This window comes from Rhododendron vialii, chromosome 7a (genome assembly GCF_030253575.1).
Source record: "Rhododendron vialii isolate Sample 1 chromosome 7a, ASM3025357v1".
Taxonomy (NCBI): Eukaryota; Viridiplantae; Streptophyta; class Magnoliopsida; order Ericales; family Ericaceae; genus Rhododendron; species Rhododendron vialii.
In genome coordinates, this window is record NC_080563.1 from 19576331 (window position 1) to 19590041 (window position 13711).

Consider the following 13711-nt stretch of genomic DNA (forward strand, 5'->3'; position numbering starts at 1 on the left):
AGGATCACGAGATATACGGTCTAGCGGAGCATGTCTAGGAAAGCAGTCAAGATTAGATAGATTGACATGAGTGTCTAAAGAAAGATCATTTGATATTACACTAATGATTTGTGGCTCTTAGCCCGGGCGATTGTATCGAATCTTTGAGCACAAATGCATTAAAAGGTCTTGCATGGCGCTGTTATACTACGTGAGGGATCAGAGGTGCAAAACTTGGTGTAGTTAGATGATTTGGGGTATAGACGAGATGTTGAGTGTTATGTTAGTTAGATGGTGGCTTAATATGACACTTCATTTTATTACTTTTCTTGCTTGGTCGCACGTTTCAGTTTCCCGTATGCAGAGGAGAATAGGATTGAGGAATTCATTGAACGAGAGATTCAATATATATACCCACTGTGTATGAGTGGGAGATGTTGCATGGGACCTATGGGTGCATCCGCATGGGATAATACTTGGTTGTATTTATCATGTATTTTGAATATGTGACAAGTCTTAAGTGGACTCTACAACTTTAGATGATAAATATTAAGTGGATTCAACCACTTAAGGTGATGAGTCCTACAGGGACTTAAACTACCTAAGTGATAGAGATAAGTAAGTCTTATATCTCTACTCTTCTCATCTATATATTCCTATAGCCTACAATAGAAAAGATATCAGTTGAATTTTCTCTCAGATATCAATTAGTAGTCTCTCTCTCCTAGTTCTCTCTAGGGCACCATCTAGCCTCTAGGGATATGAAACGTGTGAAGTTAGTGGAGGACTCTAGTAGCCTCTCCACCTGCGAGAAGTTTTTCTAATATTTCTTTGTGCATGGTGTGCATATTGCTAGGGCTCGTAAGACAAGTCTTCGATCCGTTATATTTGTGTAATCCGCAGCAGGTATTTTGTATTACCCGCATTATTTGCTAACAATAATTTATTATTTTCTTGAATGATTATGCAAAATTTAAGTGTAATGTAAGGGCAATATTTATCAATGAGGGGTTGAATTTTGTTTAATGTTTCAGTAAGGAACCTACATGATTTTTATTTGTTTGGGTGAGACTTATTATGGTGTTACACATGTTGGGGTTTAAATTTACCATCTGTCCAATTTCTATCAAGTATTTAAATTCATCGTGAATGACTCTTATATTTTTCAAATTTGGCGAGAGTGGACATATTAGAGGGCGCTTGACTGCATATTTTACTTTCGATTCTTAGAGCATGTACACCAATGAAAGCCAAAATACCTAGCAAAAAAGGTGCAAAATGTATTTTACTTATCCACTTTTTCCTCCCACCCTACACCAACCTCTCTATCATATTCTCTCTATCCATTAAATATCATAAAATATAACACATGAGAGAGAACAAGAGGTATGAAAGAGAAACATCTGAATGAAAAGAAAGAGAGAGGAGATAAACACATGGCCCGGAAATAATAAACTAATGAATACCTTTTGAATAGTGCGTCGCCAAATTTACCGAAGCACAGTGGTAGGAGCAATTCTACCGAGGTTAATACCGAGACTAGTGCAAGGTGGTTTTATTGTTTCGGATAGGTAAAGTAGCTCAAAACCCATCAATACCAAGACTGGTGCTGTTGCTTTATTCAAAATTTCCAAGTTTATTGGGATTTTGAAGTGCGCTACAGGTGTTATTAATATCCTTCACAGAATGACGTAGTTTTGAGTGTCAACTTAGTGTCCTCATTCGCGGCCAAAACGAAGAATATTTTATCAAATCGGCTTCTCGTTCTCTTGCATTAAGTTTTCTTTGAACAAAAATCCTAACTCCACTCTTGCATTTCATGAGCTTATACTCATGCAAGAAAAGAAGTCTCTTTGAAGGTTGATACATTGTTTGAGTGACTTCGAACAATTTTGAGGGTCTTTTTATTACTTTGCTAAATTCAGTCTTTCGAAGAAGTCAGTCGTTCGGGGTCATTTTTTTTTATTGTATGATTTTTTTTTTCAATTTTGACCTATATTTTTTTACGTTTCTAATTTCTCTCACTAGGACAAACGATGTGAAGTTAAATTTTGACTCTAATATAATAAAAATTAAGATAAAACAACCAAAAACACCATGCTAGAAAACCCTTTAAAAAGTTAGGGCAAAGGCTCTTTGCAGACTTATATTCGCTTGGGGTTTCAAAGCGCTCTCTCTCTCTTTGTGCAGGGCTTTCAATAATTTATCTCTATTTATTCCGTCCATCTTTTTATCTTTCTTTCACCACTCATTACCTCAAGATACTGCCTCGCAACCCCAAGGCTTGTTTGTTGGGAGGATAAGGGAGGGAGGGGGAGAAGTGAGGGAGGGGGAGAAGGAAGAAAGGTGTTTGTTGGTGGGAGAAGGAAGGGGGATAAGGGAGGAGAGAACTTCCCCCTTCAAGGGTCTATTTGGATGAGGTATTGTGAATGGGGATTATGATATCCCCTTTTAGTCTGTGGGCCCAGCCTTAAGACCTCGTTTGAGAAGTAAAATGAAGGGGGTATAGGTATCAGGTAAGCTCCAGATTCTATTGTACCCCCTAATACTCCCGGAGGGGGTATTATTTATGGGGAGGTTCTGGGGTGTTATTACATAATACCCCCAGATAATACCCCCTCTCTCTTCCATTTCAACTACAAAACAACATTATCCTTCCATTTTATCCATTATCCAAACCAAGTACTATTTAATTCTCCTGTCACATCAATGTGGGCTCACTCTTTTTACATAATACCCCATACTATCTTATCCCCCTTCATAACTAATACCTCCAATCCTTATCCCGCATCCAAACAGGCCCCAAGGATGTTAACTAACAACACGTCTCACCCTAAGATTAGCTTATTCAAGTGGAAAAAAAGACCAAATTACCCCTCAAATCATTTTGTATTCTCGATGAAATGATTAAATGAGGCAACCAAATAATTTATCACACTATCCACTCTTATCCACCTATATCAACTACTTACCCAAACCAAGTACGTATGAGGTAATCCCCCTTCTTAAATAATTCCTCTTTATAACATATCCACATCTTATCCACCCTTTTTCCTTATTTACCTAAAATCTTATCCGTCCGATAACGGGCCACAAGAGAACAAAACCCCTCTCCCTCTTCTTTTTTCTGTGCATGGTTTCCAATAGATTCCTATCCTCGATTTTCTATTTATACGTCTCCACTCATTATCCCAAAATCCTCGTGAAAACCTCTAACAAAGAAACCTAGCTTTTTGGGTTGCTGAAAAAAAAAAAAAAAGACTTCGAGAAAGTATGCAGAAAGTCAGCCAGAATTTTAGACATTTGGTTTGAGAAAGTAAGAAGTTTGAAATTTTGAATGATTCAATGATGTTCACAATTTAATTAGTACACCTAATCCATGAAAATGACGCTAAGCTTTGTTTTGACGGGTGTCCGCGTGGGTGTACCCCCATGTGATCATTTTCTTACTCCATTTTAATTCCAAAATTCACGTTAGACATCAGCTCAAGTTTTTGCTTTATTTATTTATTTTTGGGGTAGCCAACGTCAGGTCAAGTTGGCCAAGTCAATGAAATAGAAGGAGGTGACACCATTCTAATCCAAACGGGCAACTTATTTTCTAAAAGAATATACTAGTATTAATTTCAAAACTTGCATAACAGGGGAAATATATTTTCCGAAATAATAAGAATAATTTTGAATGTTACATATATTTGCAATTTAGTCATGTAATAACGGAGAGGTGTTTGGAGATAATTCAAAAAAAATACTCAATGATAGTAGTTTGTATGTAACTGCTCTCTAAAATGGTCTTTTTCATTCACACCGAGATGGTAATTTCTATTGCATTTTTCCAGCCCATCTAACATTTTTTTTAACTGAAGGAAAGATAAGGGGACGACTCGCCTCCTAGTGATCCCTTAATTTGGATAAGATTCATGAGCGCTATAAAAGTACCTTGTGGGGCAAGCTCTTCTATTTTTAGTTGACTCATGGTTTCTCTCAACTATGTGATTCATTCGGGAGAAACATTCGACTTTCAAGAATAGTAAGTAGTCGATCTTATCAAATACACAAATGTAATATTACTCTTCAAGAATTTCAATTGTGAATATGACTGTGGGAATTAGCATCAAGCTTTTCCCAGCCCCTTCTCACTATCACTGCCATTGTAGTATGTGCGTTGCCCTGTACACACATTTAATGTCACTTTTACCTTCGTCTCGCTAATTACCAGTATCCTGGTCGAGCCATGAAAATTTGGAAAACCACACCAAGTTGTTACTGCTATTACAAAATCTCTAATGGTTGGCTATTTTTCTTGCTAAGTTTTTTTTTTTTTTAAACAGTATATATTTGACTTTGCCATATCAAAATTTTTTTTTTATCTTGACCTTGCCATATCCATTGACTTATCAAATATTAGTACTCCTGATAATTTATTCAAACTCGACTCATTATTTTGGAGAGTCATTAATTCTCAACTGCTAAAATGATTTTAATAAGGGTGTGCAAACATTGACTTGTCAAATGGAACAATGAATTCTAAGCTATGGCAAAATTATTTTTATTGGTATTATAAATTTATAATCAAGATTTTATATATGATATGATATACAAGGGCTAATCAGTAACTCTGTGAAAAATGAAGTGACATTATAGAAGTCAGATTACCAAACAATGAAAATCTACCATTATTAGTCAACTATAAATGATAATTGGAACTTTCATAATTTTTCTAGAATCATGTCAGAGTGAGACCCTGTTATGCGAATGGAATAAGAAGGCGAAGGGGTTTAGCGGGCGGGTATGTCCGGGGTGTGTGCTGTCCCTCAGGGGCAACATGCGTGTTGGGCTGATTCGGTTCGTCCATGCTTGTCTATGAACTACTCAGATTGCATCTCAGTCGAATAGTATTGGACAGCCGAGATCTGTTTGGTTGAGATGTAATTTGAACTGTTCATTACCAAACATAAACGACCCGAATTGACCCAACACGTGGGACTCTAGGCACCTTTAATTTGCGAAAATAACCAAAGAGCAACTTTTTAAGAGGTGGCAAGTTTGAATGTCATGAAATCCAAATATTGCGAACCTTGGGACGGGGCCCACAGGAGGTTCGTTTGGACAGTAAATTTAGAGTCACAAAATTAGTGCATGTTCGCGCAAATTGGCTCAACATCCGATTTAAGAAAAAAAGGGTGGCATAAACCGTAAAGTCATCCCATCAAGTAAGAAGAGACAGAGCTTACGGAGTTTCAGGTACCGCATTGAAAACAACAGAGCAGACAATGCAATTCCCGGAATATCCCTTATTTTACGGTGAAGCCTATACTGTACAGCTGTAAGGAAGACTATCCTATACTCAATCAATATACTATACTAACAAAAATAATATTTTATAATTAGCAAAAATAATTCGTTATACTTTTTGTACAAATCATAATATTTATCCATTACTGACACCAAAATCGCAACAAATGAAAACCAACAAGTAACTAATCAAACTTACAAACACGCAATAAACTATACTACTTTTTCCCTCACGTAAAAGTTGGTAACGGCAGCCGGATAGGCAAAATATTGCAAAGATTACAAATAATTTCGTAAGAAATTAACTTTATAAAACGAAAAAAATATGAAATTCATAACTAACTATAAGAACACGTAGTTAAATGTTAGTATAACTTATACGACAGGATATCCATACATATCCGTATGCACAAAATATACATAACATCACTACCATACACTCAAGGCCATCACTTTCTTCTTTCAGAATCAATTTTCCACTCAAGAAAACAAATAAATTGCCCCCTCTGTACAGGGAACATATTCCCGACGGCTTGAGTGAAATAATTTGCGGTTCTCATTCAGTATATGGTCCCCCAGCCCACATAATAATACCCTTTCTCTCCCTTCCTCCCAATATCCCAAAAGAATCCAATTCCACAACTTTGATCAAAATCTCTCAGGAAACCCCCATGGGAGATTACAGATCAAAGCCATATGGTGATGACAAGCTGCAGATAGAGAGCTACCATGGGTACAAACCCAGTTCAAACCCCAATCATTTCAGGTCTCAAACCTTTTCATATGGTTCTTCCTATGCTTATGGACCACCAGAACAAAAGGAGAGCTCCTATGGAAACAAACTCAGTTCAAACCCTAATCATTTCAGGTCTCAAAGTGTTGCATATGATTTTTCTTATGCTTATGGACCAACAGAACAAAAGGAGAGTTCCTATGGGTACAAACCCCACAATCATTCCAGGTCTCAGAGTGTTTCATATGACTCTTCTTATGCTTATGGACCCCCACAACCGAACCAGATTGTACCCGTGAAGGATTTGAAGCTGAAGAAGGCGAAAAGCACGAGTGCGTCCGGTTCGAAATCTTGGGGTTTGGGTGACCCTGAGTTCCAGAGGAAGAAGAGGGTTGCTAGCTATAAGGTGTACTCTGTTGAAGGGAAGGTCAAAGGGTCCCTGAGGAAGAGCTTCAGGTGGATTAAGAATAGGTATACCCAGGTGGTCAATGGGTTGTGGTGATGAGTGTGTGATTTTTCCATTAATGCTTCAGCTTTTCATGTTTTGTGCTTGACTGATTGGGCACTGTTTGATAAAATTGGGATTTCTTGTAAACTGGTTTTGTTGTCAAAATCCATGGTGTGTTTGTCCAAGAAATGAACTTGTTTCTTACTCTTTTTTGTGAAGTGATACTTCTTTTCAGCTCTTTCTCAAATTTGAGTAAAAATCACCCAAAACCCTCCTCCACTCCTTAACCAAACCTTTACCAAATTTGAGCAAAAGACTCAAACCCTAGGCAAATTTCACATTATTAAATTTACGACTTGTCATTAATGAAGTTTTACTCAAATTTGTGCATATTTGTGCTTGAGTATGAGTTTACCCATTGAAGCACAAAATACCAAATGAAGTTTTTACTCATATTTTTACTCAAATTTGAATAAGAGGTGGAGATGCTCTAATAGACTTGATATTGGGAAATACAGGAATTCATCTTTAGTGGTCTATGCAATTGTGTACACACACACATGACCATATCATCTTTCTATATTTATCTTAATTGTTTGCATATTTCAACGTTCTCTTTGTTCACTTTCTACCGAATTTCGGGTTTTTAACTTGATTTTTTTGGGGGTAATTGAAGATTTTACGAGATACAAAATCAAAGGGGCATTCCCGAGTGGAACAAGGGCCAAAAATTTGCTCAGCAGAGCACTCTACAAACAAAAACTAAGTACCAACAGCTATACAAGCTACTCACTGTTAACTAGAGTAAAAAATACGACTAGAGAAACAACTTGATGATTTTTTTAGATGGTGTGTGTATATGGTGAGACTGCTAGTTGCAAGGATATGCTGATTCTGGAGTGGAGCTTCAAGTGGCTCTCTTATGTGATTAAATCATAGTTTTGTTTCGGCCGAATCCTAGATTTACGGTCCATTACCATAAAATAATCAAGGTTTGTGTTATCTAAGTTGGAATGAACTTCTTTCTTTCGTTGGCAAGGTTATTCTTGATTTTTTGGGAGTGTTGGTTTAACAGGATCTGATCCAAATGGGATAAATCTTTGATTGTCTCAAGATTTCTGTCTTGACTGTTTGAATTGCCGGTGTCTCTTATTCCTCTCTATCTATTGTTGGTTTTGTGCATAAGTTAAGAGTTTGACAATTGGTTTCTTAAAGACGGGACTTCTGCAACATTTATGAGTTATCTAAACCAATTCTCTGTATATGTTCATCTGATTCTTCCCAGTGGTTGGGAAATTTTCTCCTTTTTTGCGAACGGGATTGGTATTTGGGTGTTTTTTTAGCTTAACCAGCTTCATCTCTCAAATTTTTCCTTCCTTTTCTTGGTTGAGAAAAGTAGGCCACACTAAAATGGAGTTCTCTTCATGAATTGTTAACTTGTGTGTGATTTAACCCCCAAGATACCATCCTGTTTAGGCTTGTTGACACGTTAATCGTTAATATCACCATCATTAATATTCCTTCAGTCGTAACTGACTTCCTTCTGTTAGCAATTTTAAGTATCTTTGTTCTGTTTCCAATTTGCTCCCAGTTTCGCGAGACACTGGATGAATCAGAAACTTGTCCACTTTTCTTCTCCTTATTATTGGTGTGCAAATTTTTGTTTTTCTCAAGGCAAATGTAACGTATTATCGACTGCCTGAGAATTATAACCACTGTGTAGTAAGTGGTGTAATTGACATATTTCTGGTTTTCTCATGGTATCTAGAGTGAGTGTGCCTTGCTACATAGCATTTGAAGTTCTTTTTCACTCCATAGTATCCATAGCATATCAGTAAAAGCTCTTGATTCTTTTCCTTCGAGAAGTTATCTATGTGCTTAAAACTCATGCTTCAGTCTTTTATACTCCTACCAAACAAAGCTAGGCTACTTGTAAGCAAATTCAAATTCCACTTCCTAATGTTGAACTACGCTTATGGGAAAAAGCTCAACCCATGTGCACGTGCCCAATTCCTATGTTTGATGGATGCAATGAAACTGCGATTTTTGAATCAAGCTCAACCCATGTGCGTGTTCCAAATAGTTGTATGAACAAATCTTGTCTACTCATTGCCCAATTCTACTACTTATTTCGTAATGTTGAGGTTTGTATTGGAACTGTGACTCTCGAATCAAGCTCAACTCGTGTGCGTGTGCCAAATTGTTGTATGACCAAATCTTGTCGACCTGTTGCTCAGTTTTAATACTGAATTCCTATATGTTGTCGGTTGTGATGAAACTCTGATTTTGGGATCAAGTTCAACCTATTTGTGTATGCCAAGTTCTTTTATGAACAAAATCTTTTGTACTTGTAGCCAAATTCTGATAACCAATTTCCTATTGTTGAGGTTTGTATTGGAACTACGATTATCGAATCAAGCCCATGTGCGCATGACAAATTGTTTTATGACCAAATCTTGTCTACTTGTTGCCCAATTCTAAATACCCAATTCATGTGTTGAGGTTTGTAATGAACTACGATTATGGAATCAAAGCTCAACCCATGTGCATGTGCCTTAAATCCAAACCAACCCATGTGCAGTGCCTGTAATCCTATTTCACTTTGCAGGCGCCAAACCCCTTGTAGGTTGTGATCTAAAAGACAGGGTTCCCTCTCAATGATGTAAGTTTGAATTTCATACTATTAGGTTCCCTTTTTACGAGAGTATGCTACTCCAGGTAGTCTCAGATGGAGGTGTTGGTGCAAAATGATGGGTTGGGGAAGGGATTGGGGTAGAGTAAATTTGATGTAGGACTAGATTGGAGGATTTTTATATTTTATTTCTATTGCGTTAGAATAAGATTTTTACTAGGAATATTTTTGTTTTGGTTAGAATTATTAACTTTCTGTATCCAGTTTAAGTTTGATTTCTACCTTTATTAGAATTCTTGGTCTGGAAGAATTAGGTTTTTAATTTTAAATAATTAGGAAATATCTTTTTTATAATGCCACTTTCTTTTTTAGTAGGATTTTTAGGATTAGGGTCTTATAAAAGGACCTTAACCTATTCAATTATAAGTTTTTCCATCAATAATATCCAGACTTTTGTTTTTCTTCTTGTGGATTCAATAATGGCTCGTTGCTACGAGTTTCTATCTCGTTTGGATTAATACGCTAACTAAGCTTTCGTGAATTCCTCTGCGTCAAAATTCTTCTTTAACATGTGATCCAAAAAAAAATGTTAGCCTTTCAAACTAGGAGTATATATTGTTCTTTTGATAACTGGATATCTAGGCCAACTTGTACGCACCTCTATTAATTTCTGAATCTTGAAGTTAATGACCGAGGAATATTCTTCCTTGGTGAATATAGATGCCAGACATACAATCCATTGTCTTATCCAAGTGTTAACTTGTTTGATATGGACACTTTATGTGTTTGTTTATTGAGCTCAAATTTATGCTTTAGCTCCTTTTCCAAGCCGACATTTATGGGCTTTGAACTCGGCTCATTCTATTTCAAGCTAAACTGGTTAAGTAATCTAGTTATCGAGCACAAATTCAGGTTCAAACTCAACTCGAATACTATCGCCCAACCAACAGACGAGCCAACTCAATTCGTTTCCAGCCGCGCGTTGTGTGAATGGGCTCTCATGATCACAAAACTAGCGCGTTTCTCGTTTTTTTTCCTCCTCCATTCCGCTCTGTCATGTGCTATAACTTCAATTAACTTTAATAAACTACCAACCCGGCTGGTATATATAAAAGGAAAAAAGAAGAAAGAGTGGGACTTTATCCGGTACAATTATTGATTGTGGATGGACATTATAGACCATAGTAGCCGTACTATTATTTGTTAGATTTTTTTTTTTTTTATTCAGTCAATTCATTTCAAGCCCGAAGGCAAAGGTTACATCGCAAAAATACTGGATTGCACCAAACTACCTACTCCGGGATTACAGAACACCCTGCAAAAGCAAATCAGCACTAGGTGCCGATATGAGAATCCCATCCAGGACTAGGCGGAGAGAAATCAAATAAAATCCCAGTACAAACCAATAATCAATAAAAACGGATGTAATCAAACAGCAAACAGATCACAAGCGAAAGAAGAAATCTAATCTCGTGCCGGAGACCAAACACTGCTTCACTCCTGAAACTGCTGTTGATGGCCCAGAACAAGGTAACAACGCCGGCGAACAAACAGGCCAGATCTGCTACCGGAAAACCCCAACAACGGCGTCACTGCTACCACTGCCGGAAACCCCCAAAAAGCATCATCGACACCGCCGTCATCCACCGCAGACCTCACTCCGAACACCCACCAAAACCCTAACTAAAATTATTTGTCCACCAACCAACACCCACCAAATCTAGAGCACTAGACCGGTACAAATCGGACTAGGGGAGACCCAGCCGGAGAAAACGAGCCAAACGGCCCCAAAAAAACAAAAAAAAAACAAAAGAAAACCTAACCCCAATCAGAGCCTAACCCCAAACCGCCATTCAGGGCCGGCTCTGAGATTTTGGAGGCCTAAGACGATCTTCAAAAGTGAGGCCCTTAATAATTGTAAACGAAAATCAGATAAAGAGTCGATACATGAACTTTAATTTCAAAACCAAATACATGTATTCAAGACAGAAAACCCAACAAAAAATACAATATACCACACTATTTCAAAAGCATCATTATCTTTACTTAAACATCACTCATCTTGCGGTTTTAGCAGCAAAAGTACTAATTATGCCCTCAAAATCAATCTCCTCTGCCATTTCACTCTCGATGGATAGGATGGCCAGTCCATTTAACCTTTCTTGTGACATAGTTGAGCGAAGATAAGACTTGATCAACTTCAACCTTGAAAAGCTTCTCTCTCCGGACGCAACGGTAACGGGTATAGTCAATAGGATTCTGTAAGCAATCCATGCATTTGGAAAACAGCCCTCCATCTGTTTCAAAAAATTGAGCACTTCAACTGGTTTTGTTGTCTCTCGCGGTAAACAGTCTTTCAAGACTTGTAATTCTGAAAACAAATCTTTTCCATCGATATCGGAAGTCCCTTCATGCTTCAGAACATCTTCTAGCTTCACACAATGTGCCATCAAACATTGACCAGTCATAGAATTTAACTTCTTCACATCAAACAAAAAACCCCAAGTTTCCTCATATCTTTGAAATTGCTCGAATCTGCTTTCAAGAGAAGAAAGACCATGATCGAGAACAAACAAAAAATAATTGACTCTAAATGATTCTGCAGCTAATAAGCTCACCTCTTCACCCACATTCTCATCGAATTGTTTCTTTCTACGAATGACACGCTTCTCATAAAAAACAGGCTCGGTTCCCATCATTGATGCAATTTCCTTAGCTTCAATAATGGCCTCTACCAAACCATTTTCTCTGTACCTCTTAAAAAAGGTAATAAGCCCATTCAGTTGCTCAATAGCTACATCTATATGCATATCTTCTTTTTGCAATGTCTTGCTTACAGAATTAACGGCAAACAATAGATTATGCCAAATAATCATGCTAACCAAGAATCCAAAATCTCCAATTTCATGTCTTGCCAAGGAATCGGCTTCACTTTTTGCACCTGCTTCGTCAGGGGAATTTGCCAATTCAATTAAAGCATTTCGTATTTCCGGAGCTTGGTATCTTATGGCTTTAACACTTTCAACGCGACTTTCCCAACGCGTTTGTGATAATGGCTTAACAGTGAAACCTTCAACATTATCAGTAAAAATTTTCCACCGTTTCGTAGAAGCTGCAAACAAGCAGTATATACGTTGTAGGACTCCAAAAAAAGATATTGCTTAATTGCAAGAGTTAGCCATATCACAAAGCACAAGGTTAAGACTATGGCAACCACATGGCGTGTAGAACGCTCTAGGATTTTTGTCGAGTAATCTTTTTTGAACACCTTTGCGCTTTCCTTTCATATTAGAGCCGTTGTCATATCCTTGTCCTCTGCAATCACCAATGTCAAGTTGAAGAGCGACCAAGCCTTCTTCAAGTTCCCCAAAAAGTCCGGATCCCGTTGTATCTTCCACCTTAAGAAATTGTAAAAAGAACTCTTCCACTTGAATTGTAGTCGTTGAAACATCCACACAACGTATTACAAGAGACATTTGTTCCATGTGACTTATATCTGGAGTACAATCAAGTATCACGGCAAAATATTTTGCATCTTTGATCCTTCTAATCATTGCACTTTTGACCTCATTAGCTAGCATTTGTATCAATTCATTCTGAATATTGTGACCAAGATAATGGTAATGAATCTCACAATTCAGTATCCGTCGAAGGTGCTCTCGCATTGTTGGGTCATGTTTGGCCATCATTTCAATTATGCTCAGAAAAATCCCATTATTCTTTTGATAAATCTTCTCGTTGTCCCCGCGAAATGCCAAGTTATTTTTAGCAAGTGTTTTCACAGCCTCAATTACCCTTTCTAGTACCCCTTTCCAATGTACTTTCTCTTTCTTGATTTGATCTTCCACACTTTTGTCAATTGTTTCGTTCAATCGCAATCTTATTTCTGATTCGATCCATTTGCTCATGCCAAAAATATGCTCATTACTAGCTTCATGACTCTTGAGCCTTTGGGCAAGATTATGCCAATCATTTAACCCACTAGTAGCCAACATAGTCTTGTTTTCATCTTGCTTAAACAACGAATATAATGAAAACACGAGAAACGCCTACCCGCATTATCCATAGGAAAATTAACTTTATCTCTCTTTAAAGGACCTCTTTCTACTATGAAGTCAATGAATTTTTGATCAATTTTGTCCCAATTACTTGGATCATCAATATTTCTCACCCCACGTTCAAAACTCATGTCTTCATGTTGACTATCATTATCCACACCTTCGTGACCACTCTCGTCTACGCGCTCATTGGATTCCTTGTGTTCTTGATTCCCCAAATTTTCTTGTCCTTCATTCCCCAAGTTTTCTTGTCCTTCATTCCCCACAATTTCTTGTTCTTCATTCACCAATATTTCTTGTTCTTCATTCAAATTTGAACTCTCTTCTTGTTTATTACTACTTATAAACCTATCGAGAGCCCCCGCTTGAGATTGAATCAATTCATCTACTCTTCGCTTTCGTTTTCTTTTTTCGAATCCAGACATATACTTTCTAATTTTAGGCATGATTCCTTAAAATCTGCAAATCCCAAAAAATTTCAACAGTCAATTTTGCCATGAAACATGATACCATCAAGAAATAAACATAAAGATATCAAACATGTAGTCCACACTCATATAGACATA

General features: G+C 37.3%; 2 protein-coding genes across 2 annotated transcripts; one reads left to right on the forward strand and one right to left on the reverse strand.

Moving 5' to 3' along the window:
- Positions 1–5731: 5731 nt before the first annotated feature.
- LOC131333657 (uncharacterized) lies at positions 5732–6644 on the forward strand. Its single transcript, XM_058368291.1, has one exon. The coding sequence runs from the start codon at positions 5946–5948 to the stop codon at positions 6507–6509; it is 564 nt and encodes a 187-aa protein (XP_058224274.1). The 5' UTR covers positions 5732–5945; the 3' UTR covers positions 6510–6644.
- A 4383-nt stretch (positions 6645–11027) lies between these two features.
- On the reverse strand, positions 11028–13591 carry LOC131332765 (uncharacterized). Its single transcript, XM_058367060.1, has 4 exons — positions 13196–13591; positions 12395–13100; positions 12020–12187; positions 11028–11803 (listed from the first exon to the last, which is right to left on the reverse strand). The coding sequence occupies exons 1-4, from the start codon at positions 13589–13591 to the stop codon at positions 11145–11147; spliced, it is 1929 nt and encodes a 642-aa protein (XP_058223043.1). The 3' UTR covers positions 11028–11144.
- Between the last annotated feature and the right edge of the window lie 120 nt (positions 13592–13711).

Coding starts and splice junctions, on each gene's coding strand:
- LOC131333657 (XM_058368291.1), top strand. CDS start 5,946: ATGGGAGATTACAGATCAAAGCCATATGGTGATGACAAGCTGCAGATA.
- LOC131332765 (XM_058367060.1), bottom strand. CDS start 13,591: ATGCCTAAAATTAGAAAGTATATGTCTGGATTCGAAAAAAGAAAACGA. Junction 12,188..12,394: donor TGGTGATTGCAGAGGACAAG/GATATGACAACG, acceptor CTTCTACGAAAC/GGTGGAAAATTTTTACTGAT. Junction 11,804..12,019: donor TGACGAAGCAGGTGCAAAAA/GTGAAGCCGATT, acceptor CCATTATTGAAG/CTAAGGAAATTGCATCAATG.